This window comes from Telopea speciosissima, chromosome 3 (genome assembly GCF_018873765.1).
Source record: "Telopea speciosissima isolate NSW1024214 ecotype Mountain lineage chromosome 3, Tspe_v1, whole genome shotgun sequence".
Classification (NCBI taxonomy): domain Eukaryota; kingdom Viridiplantae; phylum Streptophyta; class Magnoliopsida; order Proteales; family Proteaceae; genus Telopea; species Telopea speciosissima.
Genome location: NC_057918.1, coordinates 29248791 through 29262260, shown reverse-complemented (window position 1 = coordinate 29262260; position 13470 = coordinate 29248791). Strand labels below are relative to the sequence as shown.

Genomic DNA, 13470 nt, shown 5'->3' with positions numbered 1-13470 from the left:
TCTTGGAAGGATTGAGCTCCTCTTAGGAGCCCCAATGCCCAGGTAGTGTCGGAGGACATCCAGCTGTTGGGCTGTGTCGCACATATTCAGATAGCTGACTGGGCGCACACCGAGATGTGTGCGGCACACCCAGCCCTTGGATGCCCCCTAGACGTTGGGCTCCCTAGAGAGGAGTTGGATCCTTCTTGGAAAGGATTATCCAAAATAATAAATTTTACTCTTAATTATAGACCTAGAAACATCCTAAGAATATACACCAAACACAATCGTAGAGTTCTGGTTCTAGTGACCAGACTCCAGAGAAGAAAAAAGAAAATCTGAAGAGTTTAATTTTTCAATCAATTGAAGAGGAAGAAGACCCGGAAAGAGAAATTTCATGCTCAGGCTTCTTCCTAAATGATTTGGCTTCATAAGAGAGGAGTGGAACTAATTTGAAAAAAATATATAAATTTTTATAATTGTGATTGTGTACCTACCTTAAACACTTAATAAATTATTAATTAAATTTATCAAGTGGAATCTTTATTTTTAAATTTAAAATAATTATAATAATTATAATAGAATTTAATAACCATGTTTAAGTGTTTTGGAGTCATTTCATTCATCTTATGTAATATCGAAAAAAAAAAATCATTTTAGCTTTTGATTTAATTTTACCTTTCTTTCTTTTATTTCCCTTGCAATCTGTTTTAAGGTCTCATGTGTTGCAATCTTACTTTTTTGCCTTTGAAGTATGATAATTTTTTTTCTCAAAGTGAGAGAATCCTATGTACTAGAAAGATGTGCAAGACTTCGACAGCTTTTGATAATGACATAATAAACTTTCAAATTATTATGGGATCAAGTTTTCCTTCTGTCATGGTGAATGGATTCTCATTCATCACCGCGGTAGTTTCAGATGCACGCTAGGCTATCGGGTGGGTATTTTGGAGGACATACATAGAGGCATGTGAACCCTAAGATGGTGTGGTGAATGTTCTAGCGTGATGGAGAAAAACTTTCTCCATTTTTTTGAGAACCTTTTTCTGAACCTGACCTAAAGCAATGTTGGAAACAAAATAAAACAAGAGGCAATCAAAAGAAGGTTACACGTTCTAAACACACCTATAGAAGCATGGTTCGAGGTATTAGTATCATTTCGATCATATCAACCAATACTGATATCGATATAATAGCGGTACATCAGTTTGCAGTGAGGCCAAAATTATCCAAGAAATTGCTTTTTTTTCAATAAATAAGGGCACAACCATCCGATATTACATGTGTCAATTGATTCATATTGGTATCAATATCAATAACAATAGGGACCAACACCATGATTTAAATCATTGCATAGAGCTATAGAAGAGTCATTTAGATAGTCACCATATAATAAAAATCTTGTTGTAACCTTAATTTTTTGTGCTTTTATATATAACAGTAAATCTTCTTTCAACAATAACCTTTTGAGATTGTTGTGTGATTTTTGTGATTACTCATAAAAAATTATTCTTTCAAATGGGAAAATATCTTGTTATTTCACATGTGTATTTGAAAAAAATGTATAAAACAATGACAACTCTTGATACTGACATAATAGTAAGTCATTTTCAAATTATTTTCAAAACCCTTATTTAAATTCTCAAAACAAAAGAAACTTGATTCTATAGGACCATTTACCTCATTTAAATGTGGGATTTTCTTCTTAAAAAATTTTGGGATTTTCTTATTGACATCCAATAAGGTGTCAAATAATTTGTAATCTTATTTTTATTCCATCTTAATTTAACATATTTTCTTCCATTCACATGCGTATTTGGAAAGTGTGAAAGAATGGCAATTCTTTAAAATAAAATGATGACTAGTGACTTTTAAATAATTCAGTTGACACAGTCTCTTTAAATCTTCCACTAAATGCCTTTTTTTTGGTCTAATTTTCAACTGGAATTATAGGCATATACCATCTGATGCTCAAACGAAAAAGCACCAAACAGTTTGCAAATTGCATCCCATAATACCACTATTCCTTTTCTTCGGAAGCAAGAAATATCAGCATAGTTAGAATCATATCGGTACCAAATTGCAACCCAGATAGGGATTTTCAATTTGAATCATATCGGAATAGGTTGGAATGTAAATTGCCGAAATCAGCCTGGAACAGACAGAACCCTAGAAAAGCTGTACAAGAGACTGATCCTATTTGGGAAGAATCAAGATTGGTCACAAGCGATTCGTATCAAAGTCTGGCAGAGTTGGTTAACCTTTTCGGATTGGTGTGTGGTTTGTGTGATTACACTTTCATAAAAATTACAAAAAAAATAAAAAAAAAAAGTCTGGCAGAGTTGTAAAGACTTAAGAGTTAAGACTTGACTTGACTTGACACTGCATGGATCTCAACAAGTGAGATTTCATAACTCAAATTTGGATTAATCTTAGGCCATAACTCAGGCAGTGAGGCTCTCATTCAGTTTAACTTTGGGATAGGGCATAACAAAACAAGCCCAACAGGCCTTCCCACCTTTATTGCAGTGTCTGAGGGAGTCAAAGCAGGAAAAAAAACCAAAAAAGCCTCAACCTCACATTAGAAATACCAACTTCACAATCCAACATTTACTTTTTTTTGTTTTTTTTGTTTTTTGTCATTGAATGAAGCCCTGTGGATAATTCTTCACTTCCTCATCATCTAGTATTCCCCAAATGGCCAAATACAACAATTCCATACCCGCACTGGTCTTATTCAGAGGTTAGCTCTCAAGGGTTTGCTTCAAAGTCCTCACAATTAATCCTACATTTCAATCACAAGAGATTGTTAGACAACAATTTTGTAACTATTTTTACAACTACTTCATTGCCAAAAAAGAAAAAAGAGATGGTTAGATCATAGATAAGGTCTCAATCTGAAACAATACAACAACAACAAAAATTCTCTAGGCTTCATCTACTAATGGGTAATCATGTTCATGAGTTACCGTCGATCTTGTGGGTAAAGTCAACATAGAAAGTGAAATGTTCCCAAATATGTAAGTTAAGCCATTGCCATGCTGTTTCAACCCCCTCCTTACTGCAAGTCCAAAAATAGCATCTTGATTTCTTACCTGTTGAGTTTTAGAAGATCAAAGAAATTCATGTTGTTATTACTCAGGCAAAAACTTTGAAAGATGAAACCATAGTAAAATAAACCACAATACCTCAAAGGACAACAGAAAGTTCAGCACTTCTAGAACAATACCATAATCTGTAACTATGCAAGAGAACCAACAAGACACATGGAAAAAGATCATCACAAGATGGGAAAGACTAAATAATCTGAATTACTACCCAATATGAACTGAAATTCCTTAGAATGTTCCCTTTCTTCTGGATAAGATCAGTCTCTCATAGACTCTTAGAAAAAATTCATAGCCAGATCTATTCGATGTGTTGACATTCTGCATCACAGAAACATATGCTGCCTGCAAAATAATGTACTAACAAGAAATGAGTAAAACAACCCAATAAGAACGATACAGCAGCTTAATGAAAGATGAGAGTTTATCGTCAACCTATATCAGGAGCGAGGAGCAGAGTATTTTTATCATCTGAGAATGCCTTTCTTTTGTGTTGCATCATATCCAAATAGAGCAAGTGCAGTCAAAACCTTCCCCTCTCAATATTGCATCAAAATGGCTCTGACCTTCCTTAGATTCCCAACCCAATACAACGAATAGACAAAAACATTGAAAAAGCATTGAAGGAAGAAACTGCAAATAGTAATGTCCATCCACAATTAAATCTTACAACTAGCAGGAATAAGCTATCAAATGAATGTGTGTGTGTGTGTTTGTGTGTCTGTGCGCGCATGTGTTTGTGTACTCTGATAACTAAATTAAAATAGAAAATTTCATTGCTTAGTAATCTGTCACAAGGGAAAGCGATCGATGTGCTTCTCATTTCTATTGACATCATACATGCTTAGGCAATAGCAGGGAGCAAAAGAGGAGCCACAGTGGATGTCAATTCGTATACAAAAGACTCACGTAATTAAATGAGGAGATATAAATGAGACCATGAGAATCGTGTACACCACAACGGTCATGTGCCCGCCTTTTTCTCTATAATAATGCTACAAAGACATTTAAAAAAAAAAAAAAAAAAAGGGGGAAAATATAGGGACACCCCCTCAACTATGACCTGATTTCATGTAAACCCCCTCATCTTTAAAACCTTTCAAACACACCCCCTCATCTATAGAAAGGGAGTACTAGTAGCTCTCCACTAATTTAGGTGAAAGAAAAAGAACCAGAAAAGGGGAGAAGAGGAACAGAATGGCTTAAGCTCCCTTTAGATGTACTTGTGATTCCTTGTCCTCCGTCGAATCCAGTGGAAACTAGACTAGAAAAGCAGAAATAGCGTACTATAGACAGCCTATGACATAGCCTATATACACGACCAGGGAGAGGCTGGGTTCTTTATCATTCAGGTCACTGAGAAGTACAAGGTTGTCGAATAATGATATTATGATTACCATCAATTTAACCAGCTGCATATATCCCTGTGCATGACTGTGAACAAATGAAGAAGGTATGATCCAATTATCAGTTCATCTGTTATAGTTCCTTCCATTGCCTAAAACCCATCCACAGACTTTTCCTTAATAGGAATTGGAATGCTTTCCAAGAACAGTTTCTTTGGGCTCTCAGTCTTTGGATCAAATTAGAGATTGTCTAATCCATATTTTCAATTAGAGATTGTTAGTCTGTCTTATGGGCCATTCTGTATCCTTCCAAGCACATGGTTTGGAAACATAGGTGTGTTAACACCAACATTATAGGTTTCAGAAGTATACTACTGTAGAAATCTAAGAGCATTTCAACAAGATTAAGTCAGCAATAAAAAAAATATCTAGCTAAATTTCTCACACCCTTAAATTCAAGTATTACATAGTGAAAGATTATTGCAAAGTATGTTTTGAACCGGTAATAGTGAATAACAAGAGGAAGTTGCCAGAGTTGGGGACTCAAATAAATTCAAGAGCCTTGCTTCTACAGTTGTAACAACTATTCCTTGAATGCCAACTGTCTGATCAGCTTGTCAACTGATTGCTCATGCTGTACATTTTGAACCAACCTGGCCTTGATCCGGACCTGTTCTATACTTTGCTTCAAAGTCCTGGCAATTCCATGAGTGACACGGGTTGCAAAAAATGCTTCTATTTCGTCAGCCTTCTCCCAGCTACAAAACTGCCAAATAAAATAAATACCTCTGAGTCAGCCATATATTATATGGTTCATTTCAATAGAACCCAACAGGTATCATAAACAAAGACATGAACAATTTGTTGCTATGCAACCCTCACATCATAATCTAAAACTAGAGAATATTATTGACATATTTTATTGATTTCCAAAATAAAGTTTCAAAACTTACAGGTGTTACAATCTCTCGTATGAATTGGGTGAGTAGGCCCCCAGAGCCCCATCTGTCTGCAATGAGGTCCCAATTATCCTGCATTCATTCAAAAAAAAAGTGGAGGGGTGGGGAGAGAGACAAAGAGAGGGAGAGAAGAAAGCGTTCCTGTATTCAGAACTCAATGGCAATAGACAAGAAAATTTTAAGTTTCAGGCAATGGGAATAGATGGTTAAACAGGGAAAAGAAAGTTCCTATTGTACTACTACAAATTTCTTAAGTGGACTTAGCATAGTAAATCTATACAATGTTTGAATGAACGATATAATTAGTGTTTATGGACAACATTATTAACCACTGCAATATTTGTTACATTAGATGCTACTGGATTGCTATAGATATTTCTTTTTCTTCCCCCTCTCCCCCTCCCCCTCCCCCTCCTCCTCCTCCCGCCCTTAGTGATAGTTTAAAACTTCATATGCAAGAATAATTTACAAAGGATAGACAAATTTCGGAGCTTCAAAGCAATTTTATGCTATTGAGGTGCGATAAAGATATACAGAACATGTTGGTTGGTAGGCTAATCAGTGCAAAATGGAGAAGAAAATCCATTCAGTGCAAGTCACATACAATTAACTCTATAAAAAGGGCGTACCCACTGCACGAAGCTCCTGCCACTGCGGGGTCTGGGGAGGGTCATAATGTACGCAGCCTTACCCCCGCTTTATGGAGAGGCTGTTTCGCGACTCGAACCCGGGACCACAAGGTCACAATGGAGCAACCTTACCGTTACGCCGAGGTCCGCCCTCTACGCTAAGGTTTACTTATGATTTTGGATAATAGCCTGAGAAAAAGCTACCTTTAACCATCTCCATGCTATTTCACGGCCTTCTGAGCTTATTCCGGAAAGTCCGTATATAATATCTTGATCTCTAACCTGAAATTATATTGATAGGAAATCTGAAATCAGAACAACGACCAGACTCTCAAGCCCGTTAGTGAACAAGATCTGATCGGTGAAGTGTACTACCTCATCAGACAGCAAAAAGTTCAGAACTTCTAGAACAATATCTGAGTCTGGACAAGAAGCCAGTGAGCCTACAAAACATAGAAGTTTAAAGTTTTCATTACAAACAACTGAGGATTCCTATAACATGATGTTACACATGTATATCACTTACGTAGGACTCGTGCCTTCTCTTGAACTGCATCAGCCTCTCTATATACATTTAGAAGAGATTCAAACCCAGTTCTACTTTTTGCACTAACAATTTGCATTACAGCAACATATGCAACCTAATGAACATTTTAAGTTTCACATATCAGTAAGGAAGATAATAAGAGGAATATGAAGGCGTGATCTGGAAATAAAAAGTCAGTAGTACCCTTCTCAGGTCAGCAGGAAGAAGTGGGGTGTTCCTATCACCCAAGAATATATGGAAACGCCTGAGTGCTTCCTTTTGAGTCGCACTATGGCCGAAGACTACCAATGCGGTCAAGAGCTCCCCCCGCAGCAGAACATTCAAGTGGCTCTCACCAGATATAGTTTCCCAGCCCAATTTACTAGATGTAAGAGCAATAGACAAATCAAATATGAGTAAATGACCTGAAGAATTTTTTGTTATGGTACACACTACTGAATTGCAAAGAATACACTATCAGTGCAAACAAGCTTTAACCTGAATAATGAATAGACTCTAAAATTCCAATCATATTTTACTAGAATTTCAATGAATTCTAAGCACTTCCTTATAAAAGTTACAAATGCTGATAATTAGTATCAGAAGGTAGGAGCTCAGAGCTTCAGTTGTCCATATACAAACAAACTTAAGAACATGTATGTGAGGATAAGAGAGAGAGAGAGATTTTTATTATTCACTATCATTAGAAATAGTGAGAACAATTTTGAGATCTTGAATACAAAAAAAAATTACAAGGATGATTAAAAAAATTTACATGAAAATAGATTAGTAAACAAACTGCTAATAGAACAGGCAAATGGATGCTTACTTTGCAGAGAGTAAATTTTTGAAAAATTGTTTCAACTCATTCAATGAATATGGGATGGCCTCGCTTGAGATCTTCACAATGTTATAACTTATCTGTTGGAAGGAAAGAAAAAGAAAAGGTCATGTTTTTCTTTTTGTGAATGTTATGAATTTCTCAACAGGACATGGAAGAGATATTACATCAATTAGCCTTGATAAAGCAACATAATCAATCTCTTTTCTGTATACATTCATCATGGAAAGCAAAGATGATAGTGACAGATCAGAAGCCTCGAAAAGAGCATATGAATCATCCAAAATGCCTAAAATGAGAACAGCATGAGGTCAGATCTATCTCTTGCTATAAAAAATTGACAAGGGTATGTACATGGTTAGTACGTTACTCACCAAATCTATCTGTTGAGGACAAAAGATTAGCCTCTATGGCTTTCATTAGTCGAGCTGCAAGGACATCATCATACTTCACCCTATAAAAGCCAGTCTGTCCAACATTAAGTTTTACCCATAGCTGTTCATCATCCCATTTCTCTTGATTTAACTCATAAGTTCTAGCACTGCCATCAGAAGAACAACAAAGACTAGAAATGTCCAAATTCCCAGATTTAGTTTCTATCAACAAGTTCTTGCGACGTTTGTAAGAACCAATACATAGTGTAACTGGAACAATCCAGTCTTTCTGCCCATGTGAACCGGATGAAAGAAATTGTGACTGCAAATCCAAAGAGAACCATCATGTTTCAGCTGATTCACAGGATTTCAATCTTCTGAGATTGTGAGAGCTATAAATGAACTTAATAAGAAAACCCAGATAAATGCATCTCCGTTTCTTAGTCAATATGAATTACCTGTTCAAACTCTATAATTTGATTTTTGGATTTTACATATAGGACTGGATATCCCATTTGCTTTGTCCATGTATCCATCAATTTACGCACTTGGATTCCAGATACCTCAGAAAGAACATCCCATAGATCTTCTGTCTTAGCATTTTTCCATGCATATTTCTTTATATACGCAGCTAAAGATCTCTGTTTCAGGAAAAAGAATAATATGTTAAGTCAGAACACAAAATGGTTTATGAAAAGGATCATAGATTAAGTTGGAACATGTGACATGGCATCGAAGGAAAATCCTAACCATGGGCCAAAATTGGCTAGCTTGTCAACGTAAATCAGCTAAACCGTGGGTTTCTATTCTATTTGATATTTTCTAGTACTCGTAGTAGGATTGGATTTGTATTGGATATCTTTCAGCTCTGTTAAGCCTGATTTGGGTTTCCTGCAAGTCAATGCAGGTATTGTTCTGAAATTTCAGTTTTCATTCAAATTCTTATTCAGCTACTTAATCTCTGATTGCGCAATTACATTTCCTTCATTATATATCTGTTTATTTTTATTTTAAACCCCATATTCTGCTGGTCTAAGCTCTTCTATTTTTTGCATCGATTTGTGAGCAGAATCTGAACTTGGACAATGACACCCCTTATAAACAGGCAGAGAAATCCATTAATCCTGAACCACAAGACAAGTCTGAACCTAGAAGACTTGACCTGAGTTTTGTAATCATTGGATTCCTGGTTTGATAGAAATTGATCTGCTCCCTTGAGTTCAATTCTGATTTTCCTGGAAATTCTGATGCACTGTCAAATATCAATCTCTTCTGAGAATTCCTTGTTATTTATATTTAAACTTGAATTCTATTATCCTATTCCTCTTTTATGTCATTGGGTGTGTTACCATCTCCTAGTCGAAGTAGGACATGGATTTTGTAGTGGCTTACAATTCCTGGTCATGCATTACTGAAGTTAAAAGGATTCTAACTCCATGCTAGTATTAGTAGCAATAGAGTATGCTATCATATGTTCGACAAATGAAAGCCATAAAAGGGTTGTAATGATTGGAATTTTAATAATAGTTGAAGAGCGTTGAGATTCCACCTGGAATATATCATCCCCAAGATAATCTTGCAGCATTCGGACAACAGCAGATCCTTTTTTATAGCTTATTGCGTCGGCAACTTCATTTATTGAACGAGCATGTAGGACCTCTACCTGTAACATATGTATCTCCTAAATTAAACATGGAAAGATCACTTAAACAGAAAAGGTAGGAACCAGACTTGCATCATGTGGATCCACCATAAATATCATCTCAAAAGAAATATTAGAACTAGCAATGAGTTTGTTACTTTGTGTATGGGGCAGATATTTAGATACTAAGAATTCAAGACACCGTGCTCTCATCTACAGTAAATAATTAAATCTCTAAATAGAAAACATAAGAAATTTAGAAAGAAATTATGACAGGCATGAACCATAATGAAAATCTACATTTTCATTACCCCCAGCAGTTGCTTCAGCTGCTTACCTTGAACCAATTGGAAGAGCACAACAGATATTTTAGGTATAGACTAAGGCAAATCGAATTGGATTTAATTTCAATTATGCTCTTAGAAATATAACTAATACTTGGACAGTAGTACATAACAAAATGAGAAAGTGTGATTTTGACTCCATCAAAGATCACAAATAAATGCCCTCCACCCAAAAAAATTAAGAAAAGGGGAAAGAGTTAACTTCAGGGCATAGCCTACCAAACTTCTAGGTAGATATTAAGAGAAATACTTGATGACGAATAGGGCACCAAAAGGGATTGAAAGCCCTAAATAGGTAAAACATAGTAAATGAACTTTGGCGACAAGATGAGTGAAGTCATTCGAGATAGTTTGGCCACATGCAATGAAGACCAAACAACAAACCCCTAATTGTATTATGGGGCAATTCAAGGTCTTCAAAGAACAATGGAAAGGCCAAATATGACCTCAGTTGAGGGCAGACCTCGGTGCAACGGTAAGGTTGCTCCATTGCAACTTAGTGGTCACAGGTTTGAGTCGGGAAACAGCCTCTCCACAAAGCAGGGGCAAGGCTGCATACATTATGACCCTCTGCAGACCCCACAGTGGTGGGAGCCTCGTGGACTGGATACGCCCTTTAAGAATGCATAAGTGTTAAAAGCAGAACTTTGTTTCTATAATGCTGCGTGCTAAGGTTCTTGGGCCTTCTCCCTGACCCTTGCCTCTTAATGATCCTCAAGATATATTCCTCCAAGCCTTTGAAGTTAAGTTCACAACCATGGCCACATAATGGGTTATTACGTTAAATATTAAATGGGTTTATTACATCCATAGATCCCATCAAAATTAGTTATAATTAAGAAGATTAACCTCAATTGGGTGTGATTCTTCCAGTGCATCCAGCTGTAGACCACCAACTGTTAGTTGAAGAAATTGATTCCAGATCTTCCACTCAGGATATAAGCAGTCAGTGGCTAAATAGCTCACCTGAAAGTGCAAATTGATAAAAGAAAAAAAAAATCAATTCCATCATGGATTGCTGATACAGTGCCGGTCAAATACCAAAGTTGGAAGCTGGAGGTACCCAAGTTGCAAATCCCTCATTCAGCCATAAATGAGTCCACCATTCCATTGTTACTAAATTGCCAAACCACTGATGAGCCACTTCATGTGCTACGACAATTGCAAGCTTGAAGTATTAAATTTATTGTCAGTATGGACTAAAGGAATTTCAAATGTCACTATTAAATAGTACATGTTGGAAGCAATTTAACGAACCAAAGAAAAATACATAAATTAAAAAGAAAATGAGGGAAATTTGAAGGATAGCTGTTTTTTTATTAGACGAAAGGACTTATTTGTCATAGACAACATCTAACAAATCAAGCAAGAGTTCATGCACATCCAGATATGGAACAATACCCGCTGTTTGTTAACTGCAGCAGACTGCAATTCATCATGGAGCAGTTCATTTTCACGAAATGTAATCAAACCATAATTCTCCATAGCCCCAAAACAAAAATCAGGGATTGCAACCATATCCAGTTTAGGAAGTGTATATGGCATTGAAAAAAATCTGCAGAACCCCATATCAAGTTAGCACGACAAGAGAAAATGTCAAAACCATAGCTAGCTAAAAGATTAGATATCCATACTAATAAATAAAGAATGCTATTAATAGCATTGTCAGTGTGTAAAGATTGCTGAAACTGCACAGGGGGGTTTCCGATTCATGGTATCATAGAACAAGAACGAATAAAAGAAAAATATTAAGAAGAAAAAAACATACTTCTTATATAGATCAAGCACCCTTACAGCAATATCTAAAGCTAACTTCCCTTTCTCACTCTCACCAACTGGGCAATATGCACGGACCTTAATTCCTAGAACAACCAGAAAATCAAATGAGTGTAACTTAATATTTTTATTCCTCAAAGAGCAGTTATATGTTCAAATGCAAACCATCGCTTGTTATATCTTCAACATAATCAAACAAGCCGACTACAAAAGCTACCAAGTATGTTGACATAGTTGGCGTTTCATCAAAAGAAACTGTCTTCAAGTGTCCATTAAGCTTTTCATCAATAACTGGCATGTTGGACAATGCTGTAAACTCAGATGGTACTTCCATTGTTATCTTGAAAGTAGCCTGTAGGAAGTGATATTGCACAAGCAGAAAAAGGAAAATGATAATCAATCTCATGGCAATCCAACACAATTACATAATTGTTGTAATAATAAGCTGATTTCTTTTAATCTGGAAGTCATTTAGCATGTAGGTTAATTAAAGAAAACTATGGCCCACAAAACCATAGACGTACAATGTAATTTGAAATACATGAGTACCTACATTTTTTAAATACATGTTTATATAAAGCTTTTTGAATTTTGAAATCTGTATAGACAATGTGTGTGCACAGGGAATTACTGACCACAAGCAGGACACCAGAACAATTGGTAAAACATAGTAGGGATCGTCAACAACAATCAAATTTGTACCACCTAAAAGTACTTTGAAGTCGAAGATCAACATGAGCAGAGAATATCAGCAAATGAATTGTTTTCATTGATTGACTGCAACTAACATTTTGCAGTCACAAAACCGCATACAACAAAAGGTTTTTTTTTTTTTTGGGGGCGCAGGGGTTGGGGTTGGGGTGGGATGGGGGTTAGATGGATGTCGCCTTTGATTGCCTTGACTTTATCATCTTTTGAAATCCTTTCCCTGTATGGATGGGTTCTGATACTGTCCTTTATACTGTCAGTTTCATCCATACTGTTAACAAGCTCTAAATTGCCTCTATAACCACATATGATCATAGATAATATCAGTAAAGTATACCTTGAGAGCAGGTTCATCCCAGCACGGGAAACACCGTCTCGCATCTGCCGCTTCGAATTGTGTAACAGCCATGTTTTTCTTCTCTCCCCCAACCACAAAGGTGCTGTTAGAATCCAAGGTCGTCATTTACATCAAACAAGATTTAACAAAGAAAATCCAGAAGAAATAGAAAAGAGCAGAGCACCTCCTGTAAAATCCTATCAAGTGATCATTAAGGATTCCTGAAAAATTAACCCCTAAAATCCCCTCTCCCAAGGGAAGAACATCAGCAAAGGCCAACACAAGTATCTCGTCTTCATTGTCTACGGTAACATCTGAAGGTCGGTATTCCTGCAAAAAATAAATAAGGGAGTGGAGAGTAGTTCCTAAGTACTCTGTATGATTGAAGATGGAATGAATTTTCAAAGCTACAGCTTATAAAATACCCGTTGATGAGAATCCCTGAAGTATACTTCGTTGATGACAAGTTCAAGCGCATTCAAGACGAGGAACTGTGTCTCTTGAACGATATCCAGATTGATTTCGACGGAACCGGCAAATGTGCATGCCGATAGATCAGGCTTCAACTTGAGATCGTACCGTTTTGGAATTGCAAAATTTGGTAGCTTGACCTGACCTTTGAGCTGTTCATACATCATTTTGTGATCCATCTCCCTCCCGCTTGTACTTACAATTCACAAACACATTTTAACATTGCTGAGGGTGAGTGAATGCAGAGATATTTTATCAAAGGGGAGACTGAGGTAGTGACGACTTATCCGCTCCCAGTCGCTTTCAGCTTTGGACAGTTCGTTTGGCTTGGAATCTTCTTCGTTGTCTTTATTCCTTTACTTTCAATGAACTCGGTGACCGACAGAGTAGGGCCTGAGTCACCATGAGAAGACGAGAAACTCTGTTTTGAC

The 13470-nt window shown here is 36.5% G+C and overlaps 1 protein-coding gene across 4 annotated transcripts; it reads right to left on the bottom strand.

The window, feature by feature from the left end:
• Positions 1–4877: 4877 nt before the first annotated feature.
• Positions 4878–13233, bottom strand: LOC122656281 (aminopeptidase M1-like). 4 transcript variants are annotated; one of them, XM_043850765.1, is made up of 19 exons: positions 12994–13233; positions 12753–12898; positions 12569–12671; positions 11689–11875; positions 11516–11609; positions 11149–11302; positions 10811–10915; positions 10597–10713; positions 9311–9424; positions 8220–8402; positions 7762–8083; positions 7555–7676; positions 7376–7467; positions 6751–6928; positions 6544–6661; positions 6396–6460; positions 6225–6302; positions 5386–5463; positions 4878–5198 (listed from the first exon to the last, which is right to left on the bottom strand). In XM_043850765.1, exons 1-19 carry the CDS (start codon positions 13216–13218, stop codon positions 5016–5018), a joined length of 2664 nt encoding a protein of 887 aa, XP_043706700.1. In that variant the 5' UTR covers positions 13219–13233; the 3' UTR covers positions 4878–5015. The 4 variants fall into 4 exon arrangements, with proteins under 4 accessions (XP_043706700.1, XP_043706699.1, XP_043706701.1 ...); XM_043850764.1 differs by having other exon boundaries at positions 6396–6463; positions 6547–6661; XM_043850766.1 differs by having other exon boundaries at positions 6396–6463; positions 6547–6661; positions 6751–6925.
• Positions 13234–13470: the final 237 nt, after the last annotated feature.

Coding starts and splice junctions, on each gene's coding strand:
- LOC122656281 (XM_043850765.1), bottom strand. CDS start 13,218: ATGGATCACAAAATGATGTATGAACAGCTCAAAGGTCAGGTCAAGCTA. Junction 7,468..7,554: donor CTTTATCAAGGCTAATTGAT/GTAATATCTCTT, acceptor TCCTTCCAACAG/ATAAGTTATAACATTGTGAA. Junction 5,464..6,224: donor TAGCATGGAGATGGTTAAAG/GTAGCTTTTTCT, acceptor GAATGAATGCAG/GATAATTGGGACCTCATTGC.